At 60.0% G+C, this 12,277-nt stretch overlaps 1 protein-coding gene across 2 annotated transcripts in view; it reads left to right on the top strand.

Annotated features, from left to right (window-relative positions):
- SH3RF3 (SH3 domain containing ring finger 3) overlaps positions 1-12,277 on the top strand; it is a 215,760-nt gene that overhangs the window by 115,790 nt on the left and 87,693 nt on the right. For both annotated transcript variants that reach the window (XM_057558593.1, XM_057558592.1), the window contains one exon: positions 743-838. In XM_057558593.1, the coding sequence (XP_057414576.1) occupies positions 743-838 (96 nt within the window). The remainder of the gene's footprint in view (positions 1-742; positions 839-12,277) is intronic.

The following is a 12,277-nucleotide window of genomic DNA, read 5'->3' as shown; positions in this document are numbered from 1 at the left end:
AGCGCCAGGCAGGCCTCTGGGGTCCATGCAGGTCCTGGGGGATAAAGGCAGGCAGTTTTGATGTGGAGGGCGGTTGGGCACACAGCCCGTGGACGGTTCCACTGCACCCCGTGCGGCACCAGCGTGGCCCCCCGACGCTTGCTGCTGCCCGGTCGTCCCCTCGCTCCTCGTCCTCTCCCCCGCCCTTGTCTTCTGTCCCCGCGGCTCGTGGCACCTCCGGGGGCACCGGACGAGTCCTCCCTCACCGCCCGCCTGTGTCCCTGCTTCACGCCCCTCCTTCCTCCTGCGTCTGCCCACCTTCTGCCTCTGTCCTTGCTACTTGCCTGGCACGACACGGATTTAACAGGGTTATTCAGAGCTTCCACGACTCTAAATAAATGGAGTTGGATTGGGTCATCTTTTGTGCTTTGGTGGAGGCAGGAACATAGAAAGTTTTATACTTAGTTGAATTTATATTTGTTGAAAACCATTATATTTATAAGCAAATATTAGGAACATGAATTTTAAAGTGCTCACTAGATTGTGAATTGCCACACACTTCCCCTGGAGGCTCTTTGCCGCTAAAATCAATATGGGAGAGGAAGAGAGATCCTGGGTGAAGATGTGGGGAGGAACGGTTTTCACGACCCATCTCAGAATGAGTCATCGCTTAGAGTCTTTCCTTAGCTTCAATGACACTAACCGATCTCTTGGTTCTGTTTTTGTGCGTGTCCCTGTGCTTGCCTGCACGGGGCAATTCCAGGATGAAGTCCTGACTGTAATCAGAAGAGTGGATGACAACTGGGCGGAGGGAATGCTGGGAGACAAGATCGGGATCTTCCCCCTGCTGTACGTGGAGGTAAGGCTGCGCTCCCACGCTCACCCCTCCTGCACGTGGAGGTGAGGCCAGGCTCCCAGACTCACACCTCCTGCACGTGGAGGTGAGGCCAGGCTCCCAGACTCACCCCTCCTGCACGTGGAGGTGAGGCCAGGCTCCCAGACTCACCCCTCCTGCACGTGGAGGTGAGGCCAGGCTCCCAGGCTCACCCCTCCTGCACGTTGAGGTGAGGCCAGGCTCCCAGACTCACACCTCCTGCACGTGGAGGTGAGGCCAGGCTCCCAGACTTACACCTCCTGCACGTGGTGGTGAGGCCAGGCTCCCAGACCCACGCCCTCTCTTGCCCTTTGTTGTTTGCTTCACCAGACCAGAGGTGACCTCTCCTCATGGGAAGACGGTTACCCCACAGTAATCTGAGTTCAGATGGGGATGACATGTGGGTTTTATTCAACCCTGAGGCTGTGAGAACTGCCTCCGCCTCTTGGGGGTGGTCCATCCTAGCGCATCATCTTGCCACGTGGGCAATGAGGCAGGGCTCCCGTGAGGATCTTCCCTACTTCTCACGGAAAACTGGGCCCGGCCCCATTTCTCCGACACCCTCCAGGTTCTGCTGGGCTTGCCCCCAGAACCCCCGGGAGAAGAGCTCACCACAGGAAGCAGCTTCCCCGGGGACACGGCCAACAGCTGAAGGGAACGTTGAGGCTCCCCGGACTTGGGGTTTGGGGTGGCTCCTCAGCTCCAGCCCTGGAGTGGAGCGTGCTCGGGCTTGTTTGAGGCTTGTTGGCTTCCTGCCTCTTTTCTGTGACCGAGATGCTCTGGGTTTCCAGTGAATAAGTTATGGGTGGTGGCCAAGCGAGGAGCGTTCAGAACCTTTGACCTTTCAGCCCCTGGTCGCTATGGGCTGTGTGTGTGTTTGCTGTTTGTCAGCACATGTCCGCATGCGCACGTCCCCAGGCTGACCCCACGCCGCGCCTGTGCGCACTGCGTCACCCCCGGGAGTCGTTTCAGCCAGTGCTCACGGGGCGTGGGCCCCGGATCCTCCTGAGGAGTCCTTGTCCGGCCTCTCGCACCCCACGTGTGCAGGACCGCCCCCCATTCCGCAGAGGCCCAGAGCCGGGTGCGATCGCAGGCCAGCGGCTCTCAACTGGGCTCCACTCCCGGCCCCCAGCCTCCTCGCTCAGAGCCTGTGCTCCCCCAGCCCAGGGCGGGCCACACACGATGCAGGGGACATGGCCAGCTTCGCCCCTGCTGAGCCCCGTGGGCCAGTGGATTCCGGCACCTGCCAGATGAAGGCCGCTGGCTGGGGTGGGTGGCCCAGGCTCTCTGCGCTTATTAGCCTCTGCTTTTCCAGCCTCATCTCCGGCCCTTTCCTCCCCTTCCCCTACATGTCCTGAACCCGCGGTTCTTACATGTACTCTGAAGCAACTCCCTGGGTGACTCTCAGACCCTCCCCAACAGTAAGTCCGCACACACACTCCCCTCTCTGGTACACTTGCGAGGGGCACACATGTGCACACACGTGCACACACACACTCTGCTCTCTGCCCCCTCCCACCCCGGCGAGGACCACAGTCCACAGCACCTCCGGCCTCACTTGTGCATTTGCTTCAACTCTGGGAGGTGGTCTTCTCCATCTGCGGCTTCAGACCCAAGAACTCGACGCATGAAACCACCACAGCGCTGTCCAGACGTGGAGAGTCTGTCTCCCCGACATCTTTGGCCAGTGGAACCTCTTCCAAGGCAGACTCTCATGGAGCCCTACTCAGAACGATCCCAGGGGCCTGTGACAACGCCCCAAAATGAAGTCAACTCAGACGAGTTGTGGAGCTGGGACATCTGCCCAGTGGGGGGCAGAGAAGGTGAAAGGACGGACGTTTAAAAGCATGGATGCAGCTCCCGGACACATTTTTTAAAGAAACCAGATGGAAAAGAGAGTGCACTGAAGACTTTCTTCCCTTTTGGGAAGTTCAGGAGCAGCAGAACTCCCCCCTCACCCCCGGCTGATGGAAGGGGGTGCCCTGGGGGAGACCAAGCGCAAGAAGCGAGAGGGAGGCCCCCGGGCTGTGGAGAGGCTTCGAGGCTTGATCTGGGAGGTGCTGGTGCAGTTGTGCAGCTGTGAAGTGGTGTAGCTAACATTTTTGCAATTCTCTTTAAAATGCAGTTTAAGAAGCTAAGAAAAAATTTTGTAGGGAACCTGAGGCAGGTAATGGTGCCCCTGCGGGAGGCCGAGCCCGGCACACTGGCACCCCTGCTCTGGAAGGGACTCGGGCTCATCCCAGAGGCCGAGAGTGTGGGCTCGGGGCTGGAAACCAGTCTGCAGGGCCTCCTGAGGCTCTCGTGGCTCAGACACTCAGCCAACTGGGGGTCAGTGCCCCTGGGGCTCAACTACTGGACCCTGGAGACGCTCCTTCAGTGCAAGGGCGTAGGGGCTCCTGTGTGCCCACCGCCCTCCCAGGCGCTCTGCTCTGAACACAGCCTCCTGCCCCCCCAGGTCCCCTGAGCCGGGGGCTGGGCTCTCCTCCAGGGGCCGAGGCAGAGCAGGGCCCTTGCTCCAGTCCTGCACCTCCCCAGACACAGCGCCCGGCCCCGCACAATTGCCCTAGGGGCCCTGGCAATAGCCACAGACCCAGGACCTCAGGAAGCACCGAAGAAGGAGGCCCTGGCCAGGTGTTTCCCGAGGCTGATTCGCTGTTTATGTACCCACTCCCTTTCGAAGCGTTGAACTGACGCTCACCCTCACGCGGCCTCGAGGGCATCCCGCATGGGTGATAGAGCTCAGACCATCTTCCTCTGGGCGACAAGCAGGCATCTGAGGCCACAGGGTGGATCTGGGGTCTGCAGGTTTGGGCCTGGGCCGGGAGGGAGTGGGGCGTGTGTCGGCGAATGGCAGTTTGGGGTGGTGGTCATCCTCCTGGGTGTTGCCCTGTCTTAAATCACGCCCTCACAGGGCTGAATTACAGGGAGCCCTCTCCAGCCCTGCAGCTGTGGTTTGAAGGGCATGGGGGGAGGCTGCTAGGGCCCCGCGTGCAGTCCAGCTGTGACACCTGCCCAAGAAGGACCTTTCCGGAGTGACCTTTGCTCTGGGGACGCGGCACCCGCTCCCATCCCAGGCAGGCTCTTTCCTGGGGCTCGCTGAGTGGGCTGGGGGACAAGCGGTTAAACCAGTCTGAGCTGGCCTGGCCTCGTGCTGTTTTCTGAGCGGGTATCCAGTCTCCAGAAGCATCCATATGTCTGACGCACTGTAGAAACCCTCCTCTCACCCACACTCTCCTCAGCTGCTGGCTGCATCCACAGCAGGGCCCGGGCCGCTGGCTCTGGGAGAGGGGCACTCGTCCGTCGGCACATCCCCTGGCCCAGACCCTTCCTCGCTGCCTTCCCAGCTCCTCCTCCTGCGTCCTGGAACCCACCTCCTGTTCTTCATCCCCCTTGGTTCCAAGGACAGGCACCGTCCAGCAGCCATCTCTACAGTGGGACCAAGGCATAGCCCACGGACACCTGCCGGCTCGTCGGGGGTCGCTCAGGACAGAGCGGAGTGGGCCAGGTCACTCCTGTCCTCGGAGGACAAACCCCACACGTGGCAGGGCCTCCCTTCCGTGCTCTGGGCCTTGAGGGCCTGGGGTCAGGCGCCAGCCCCCAGGGCCCCGTGCGTGGAGCTTCACTGCTCGTCAGCCAAACGGGAGGATGACCTGTCCCCCAAACACCCAAGACGCCGTGCGAAAGAGGGCAGATGAGGAATGGAAGCACCCAGCTGCCTGGGAAACCTCTGAGTGGGCGTCGGCCAGATCGGAGGCGCAGGCGCAGGATGGGGACACTGGGCCGGAGCCTTTGGCACGTGGGTGGGATCTACCTCCCAAGGGTAGACGGGACGACCGCAGGAATGGGTGCAGGTTGGGGGTCCTCAGATCATGTCCTGGTGTCTCTTTAGAATAATTCCTGCCCCAACACCCGCTCCTTGACACGCGTGTGTCCTCACTGTAATGGAAGCTCTGTTTCTCTCATCCGCCCTGTGCCGCCTCCTTCTCTCAGCCCGGGCTCCGCTGCCTCGAGGGTGTAGTGCCTCGAGCCCCCATGTCCCTGTCCCTGCGCCGAGACCCCAGCCACCCAGGCCTCCCCGCTCCCCTCCAGGCTCGGGTCCCTGTGCCGGGAGCCCTGCACTCCCGCTCACCTAATGAGCCGTGCTGAGCCCCCTTCCGGTCCTTCCTCAGCCTCTGCACTGGCTCCCACCCAGACCCCGGTCCCCGTGTTCGTTCTTAATGTTCCTCATGCTTGGCAAAGTGCCTGCACGTGGCAGGTGCTTAATAAATGACTGCGAGAGTGACAGCAGCCCGACAAGTGGCTAGGGGCCAGTTTTTGGATTTGCAGAACGCAGGGATTGTGCAGAGCCGGGGCTCTGGGGACTTGGAGATACGGACTGAGGCAGGAGAGCTGTCAGACTAGCTAACTCTGAAGAGGAAAACGCATGGCCTTCAGAGGGGCGAACCCAGGCGGGCTGCCTGGAAGCAGAGGGAGGATGCGGTCGCCAGACCTCCTTCATCAGACTCTCCTGGCGCCCGCCCTGTGCCTCCCCTGGGCTCTGCCCTCCACGGCTCACTCCCCTGAGGCCCCTCCTCGCGTGGTGAGCTTGGCCGGCGCTCCCTCCTTCTGAGGACACTTTGTCTCACTTCCCAGCCTCACTGTGGCCGGAGCCCCCATGCCTTCTGGAGGAGACCCCTGGGTTGACCCCTCGGGGTAAGGGCTTCCTCCAGTCCCTGCCATGCTCACTCAGGGCCCCCAGGTGTGGGGACCATGATGTGTGTGCCGCCTCCTAGGGCCCTGCGGCACCTACAGGTTTCTGGACTCAGAGATGGGGGAGGATGGGCGAGCCCCACAAAGTGAGGCAGCCTCATCCCAGGGCCAGTGCGCGTCCAGAGGGTTCTGACCTCGGGGAATCAGATCCAGGCCTCTGTCTGTTGGTGGGTCCCACGACCTTGACCTCGGCTAATCGTGTGACTTGCGAGGGCGAACTGCTGAAGTGATGCTATTTACAGACGCTGGGAGATGATGGAGGCAGAAACTGAAACCTGATTTAGCCGAATGGATGTAATGCCCCAAATGGTGCGGTTACTAACGGCAGCTGCTTCCCGTTTGAGAGGCCTTGTCTTCAGTGCGGAAATTAGGGCGGATGTCGTCTAAGCCTCAGCTAATTGCCATGTTGAACTTGGCCCTTCTTGCACCCATAGCACCGCCGTCTCCTTGTCACTTTATTTCCGAAGAGAGCATATTATTCTGAGCCTCCGTCTCTAAATATGGTATCGAAGCTGCCAACTTCCCTGGGAACACGCAGCTCTGAAGTTGTCTCTATTGTTTCAAAGGCCCACAGCCTGGAGCTGCCCCTCATGCATTGGGTTTGCCCCCCCACCAGTAACTGCTGGTTATTTCTTCACCGTTGTCTTGGTTTTTCAGCTCAGGCCCTGGGGCAGGCAGAGCGTTTCCAGGGAGGAGGCTGGGGAGGGTCTGTGGCTTCTAGTGGAAGGTCCACGCCCAAGCTCAGGGGAGAAGCAGATGGACGCGGGAGGCCCGAGCCCTGTCTCGGCCTCAGCGCCTCCACAGACCCTACATTCTAGTTGGGATGCGGGTGGACAGACCTGCAGGGGTGTCCCTGGTTGAGGGGGCGCGGCTCCTGGACGAGAAACCCCACGTGTCGTGCCCAGCATGGGCGGTGGGAGAGGGGAGTGGGGTTCTAACTTCCTGCTCCCGCTGGGGGATGCGGGCCCGGGGATTGGAAAGATGCTGCTCCTGGTCTGACTGGACCTGCAGGCTGCCTGAGCTTCGTTGAGCTGTGTGATGCGTCAGCACGAGTTTCTCCCTCTGCAGGTATGGACGGTGCCACGTCCAAAAGCACGCCAGGAGGACCCCGTGAGGTACCAGGCACAGTCCCGAGTGGTGGTCCAGCGCCACACGCCCAGAGGGTGATGGTTTGCGGCCACTGGCATCTGCGTGTGGCACTTCTCAGGGGACCGAGGCCTCTGAGGAGGTGGGAGGCCCTCAGAGCGGCCGAGGGGCCGGCTCGCCGTTCCCCACGCTCTCAGCAGCCCCGCGAGCGGGGGCCACGGCTCCGAGCAGAGGGGCTCCCCGGGGTGAAGCCCCTCTTCTAGCTACGTTTTCTTCCTTTCCTTTCCTCCCATCATTCTGTACTGCCTACAAACAACCAGCTCTGCCAACTTCTCTGAAGTGGTCCTGGCGCCGACACAGGGATGGTTGTGTGACCGTCAGGCTGTTAGAAGTTAGGGACGGTGTGCAGCCAGGCGGGCTCTCCAGAGGGAGACACGGAGACGGGACCCTCGTTGGGCAGCCACGCAGACCCCCAGGCCCGTGCCTGACAAGGCAGCGATACCAGTTCACCTGGACACGGTTCAGAACCAGAAACTTGCAGCCACGTGTGGTCATTTCTCTGTGAAGCTCGAGGTGGATTCACGTGGCTGCAGCTGTTCCCACACCTCTCGCGTCCCGTGGCCTCTCTCGCGGCCGGCGGGTGGGCGGGCCTGGCCCCGGAACCTGTCGAAACCTCCGCGTTCTTCCCCGTGGAGGTTGGTTTGGCGCCGGCTGCTCCATCCCCACCTGTGTGGAAGGAGGCGGGAGCGGCCTCGGTGGGGGCAGCAGGTGGGAAGCGCACGGCAGGCGGACAGGTGGACGGGGCCTCTGCAACGCAGACGGCTGGGCTGGGTGTCCGGGGCTCGTCTCTGGAAGGTGGAGGGCGTCTTCCTCGTGCCCCGGTGTGTCTCCTGACATGCACGCTGCCCTGCCTCTCGGACGCGGGGTGCTCGGGATGTTGCGTCGTGCTTCTCTACGGACTCTGTGTCCTGGGCTGCTTCTGGCTCTGCTCCACTGGCCGACTTTTCGCTTCTATGAATGTCTATATGGTTGATGTATAGGCTGCATCTTCCTGCTTCTTTGCCTGCCTGGTATCTTTAATTGGATGCCAGTGTTGTGAATTCTGGCTTTTCCAGTGCTGGATGTTTTTGTATTCCTACAAATATTTGCAAGCCTTGTTCTGGGATGTAAGTTATACAGAAACAGTATGATGTTTTTGTGCCTTGGTCTTGCCCTTTGATAGGTAGGACTAGGGTGCCTCTAATGTGGGGCTGATTACCCCATCCCCACTTGCGAAGCTGCATTCTCTATTCCATGTCCTGCGGTTTATGAGGTTCTTCACTGCTGAGCTATCTGATGTCTCATGTCTGAAAACTGTTTCATAAATTTGGTTTTAGCGTTTCAGGTGAGAGGGTAAAAATGGTCCTTGTTATTCCGTCTTGTTAACCTGCAGTGGTTTAGAATTTTGAAATAAGGGTGACACACCATTATGTTGTACACTTTAAACTAATACAAGGTTATATGTCAGTTATACCTCAGTAAAACGGGGGGGGGGGACAAATAAGGATAAAATTAGGATGCAAGAGGTACTTTTGACAGAACGGAAAAGCAGTAGGTCAGCCATGGCTCTCCCTTGCTGAGTCTCCCCAGCCCAGGGCCCAGAGTAAACAGTCAGCTTTCATCAGAGACGTGAGGACTGGGTGGAAGCCTTTGAGGCCCTCATCCTCTGTGGAGACGGGTTACAACCAAGTCCAAACACCGTCCTGCGGCCAGTGCTCCTGGTGGGCCAGTGGGGTGGCGTGGGGTGGCGTGGGCTGGCAGCTCCTCCGTTTCTTGCGAGCAGGTGTGACCCCTGCTTCCTCACCCAGATCCTAACTCTCAGGACACCCTGATTCTGCCACATCAGAGGTGACCCGACAAAACCCCAGGAAGGAAGCAGGAGAGACACCGCTCAGGGGTTCCTGCCGCAGAACGTGGGGGAGATGTGATCTTGCCTGAAGCTCCGTTTTGTTTTTCCGTTTGCACGACCTGTTTCTCACGGGCTTCTACGTCAGTGGGCATCTGGGGGCAGGGACATCCCGCCGGACCTGAATATGAGTCCTGCCCACGTTTCTGTGTCCGGGTGCCGACTGTGCCTTCGTGAAGACTTAATGCACTTCACCCAACAGGCGATGCCCAGTCACCAGAGGGCAGGCTCAGCAAGGGAGGCGACGGAGGGGAGGAGCGGTGGGGCTCCCGGGGAGCAGGACTTCAGTGTCCTTTGGGTGGCCCCGCCGGCATCCGGGTCTGCACCCCAAAGCATGATCTGGGCGCTGGGGCGTGGTCACTGGGGTTTTCCTCCACGGAGATAGGTAGGTGCGTAGGGACCAGCTCTCCCTGATGACTCCCTCCTTTAGTGTTTTTTGAACAGTTTGTGAAGTTGACATCTTGTAATGTACTACACACAAAATGACATGTAATGTCTCAGTTTTCCGGTCATCGTCTCTGTCTTCATAACTACATAAGCAGCCACTTTGAGGCCAGACTAGTAACAATTCTTTTCCCTTCTGGGTCCTGGCATAGTGGTTGCACATAGTAGGCAGTTAGTGCGTTTGTGTAGTGTTGTTGAGTTTTGGGCCAGTGTTTCACAGAAGTGGTCAAAGTATAAGGGCTAAGCCATCAGCCATTTCTGAGGTCTTAGCTGGGACACCTTCAGCCTGTCTTCTTGGAAGCACGTGGTGGGACTTAGCAAGGCCTTGTGAAACCGGCCCCTGCAGCTTCCCCAGGAGCTTCTGTGTGGTAGCCCTGCCCACAGGCTGGAGGTCCAGCTGCAGGTGGGCCCAGAAGAAAGCAGAGATGACTTCCATCTTCAGTAGACAAGCAGGGATGACAGCGTCTCAACCTGCGGCTGAAGTGCCGGCGATGTTGGAAGGAGCCAGGCCTGGCTGCCCGCTGAGCCCAAGCCTCTCCTGGGGCCTCGGTTCGCCCAGCCGGCGGAACGGCAGCCAGCTGTGCTGTGTCTGACCGTTTCTGCCCAGGCTCCAGCTGCTTTCTTTCCTTCCCATCACGTGTCGCTCACATGGGCAATAGTAACCCTGAAAACCAAGTACGTGCAGGATGGGATTTTTTTCAGCCAACTTGAGCTCCCTCCACTGGACGCTTTTTGACTCAGAATCTCTCTGTCCTCACCCGCCGTCCACTCATCCTCATCCTGCTCAGGGACACAGGTTCCTCAGGCCTCCCTGTCCCCGCAGGCTGCCTGGGCCTCCCCACCCACCTGCCCTCCCCTTGGCCGTGGCTTCGACAGGTGCCTTCACTCAGCTGCCCTCCTGGGTATCCACATCCCTACCTTCCCTACCGAGTCATCCAGGTCAGCGACTCAGAAACTTCAGTGAGCGTCAGAGTCCCCTGGAAAGCTCCGGGCCCAGCCCCGAGTCTGACGCGGTGGGTCTGGGCGGACCCGTGTCTAAGAAATAAGTTGGGGAAGAGGCTTGTTTTGCAGATTCCACTTGGCCCCAAGGGTGGGCCTTGGCCATCGATATGGGGGCCGCCTACCCAGGTGGCTTACGAGGCCACCTGCCCCTTGGGTGGGCCTCCTTGGTGAAGGTGAAAGCACACTTAGCCGTGGAGAGATTTGGCTCTGGGTGTTTATAAGGTGACAGCAGAGTATGCCTTGGCTGAGGTTCAGGCCTGTGTTCAGTGCGGAAGGCACAGCGAGTCTGATTGTGCAGCTGGAAAGGGTCATGGGGCCTCCAGGTGCCTTCCCTCCAGAGCAGAGAGCATTTGTGGGGAGATGGCCCTGCAGTGCCAGCCACCGCTTCCCCAGTGGTTCTAAGACTTGACCACGAATTACTTCCCAGGTTAACCGTCTGGGCCTCCATCGTGGTGTCTCTCCCGTTACCTTTGATTGGCACTTCTGTTTGGAAGGAGGCTGTGAGTCGCTGGTGACCTGGACCCTTCGGAGACCAGCGTGTACTCGGGGCGCCACCTTCTGCAGCCGCCTCGACTTCGCCAGTTACTGCAAAGGGAGAAAGCGCAGCTAGCTCTGGCCTCACCTCCTTCTGCCCAGCCTCCTCAGAGAAACTCAGAGCTGTTTTATTTCTTCCAAATCCTCAAAGCGAGAGCAGTTAGGAGTTACGGTGTGAGGCCGGTGAGGACTCCGCGGTCTCCCTGGGCGGCCGTTCCTGTGCCTCTGTGTCTGTTGGCGCGTCTGAGCCCTGGACTGAAAGAGGTTTCCAGCCTGTCTGAGCTGTGCCTCGCAGGCCCGCGGGGGCCACCGGCCACCCCTCCGCTTGCTCAGCCCTTCAGTCACTCTTTTATTGAGCGCCTGCCGTGTGCCAGGCCCTGGGGAGAATCATCTTGAAACCCACGTTCTCGTTGGACGAGAGAAGGATGAAGAGAAGATGAAGCCTAGAGGGCAGTGTATCCTCTGTGCAGACAGAGCTTGAGAGGGGCCGGGAGGCTGGGGCAGGGACTGTAACGGGCCCTCCTGCTCAGAGGGCCCCTCAGAGAAGCCCCCTGGGGGCAGGAGGGGAGGGGGGAGGAGCAGCGGGCCGAGGTGGGGGGGTGGGGGCGGGGGCCGCGGGAGGCCGGCCTGACCTTCGAGTTCGCTGCACGCACCGCAAGTGGGTGAGTCCACATCCCCGCCCTGCTCAGGACACGGCCTTTGGGCCTCTGTCCACTGACCACCCCCAAGCCGTGTCCTTCATTTCTAGCCCTGCCTTTACCTTGGGGTTGATAGCGTAAAACGAACGTAGAGAGAACCTTCTAGGCGGAAAGTTTTCAGCTGTGCTGGGTCTTGGGCCCCTGAGAGCAGCCCTGTCATCTGTCACCATCTCCCAGTCTACCCTCCAGCGATCTCACCTCCCCAGGGTCCGTTGTCACACGTGGACCAGACCGTCTCCATGAAGGTGACTCGGGCCTCACTCCTGCCTACAGCCCCCGGGGGGCCCGTGGCTCTCAGAGTAAATCCGGGCTCCTCCCTGCAGCCCACAGGCCGTGCCTGGGCACAGAGGCGGCTGGGGGCCCAGCCCGCGCTCCTCCCGGCCTCGGCTCCCGGTCTGTGCCGCGGGGTGATGGCCTCCCCCTCCTTGGGCCTGGGTGCCAGGCGTGGAGCGGTGCTGGTGCCGTGAGGGCCGCATGGGGACCTCGTTTCCCGTGACGGCATGTCCAGCCCCACGTTGCGGGCAGTAGGAGCCCTCGAGTCTCCTCGCAAAATTGTATTCTACTGCGAGGGTGTTGTCTTTGAGGCTGTTGTATGGATAAGGAAGAAAATCTTTGATCCTTTAAAAAGCCATTTGGAACAGTTTCTCGTTTCATTCCGAATGAAGGAACACTGTCATTTGGAGAATGAGGATCTGTGAACTGTGCAGGGCGGGGCCTCCGCGGGAATAATCGGGCTTCAAGTCCTGCTGGAGGCCAAGGCCAAGGTGGCGGCGTGCGTGTGGGCCAGGCCAGAGCAGCCAGCCTGGGCTCTCAGGGGGCTGCACCGGTCACCTGCAGTCACCGGGCGGGGGTGCAGATTCAGATCGGAAGGCTGGGCCGTGACGCCCAGCTCCCCACGTGGGAACTGATGGCTGAGGCTCGGCTCAGGACCGGCTACAGAGAAATGATCCCCGGGGGTTAATTCAC

This window comes from Balaenoptera acutorostrata, chromosome 12 (genome assembly GCF_949987535.1).
Source record: "Balaenoptera acutorostrata chromosome 12, mBalAcu1.1, whole genome shotgun sequence".
Lineage (NCBI taxonomy): Eukaryota > Metazoa > Chordata > Mammalia > Artiodactyla > Balaenopteridae > Balaenoptera > Balaenoptera acutorostrata.
The sequence above is the reverse complement of the archived record's forward strand: the minus strand, read 5'-3'. Positions and strand labels throughout refer to the sequence as shown.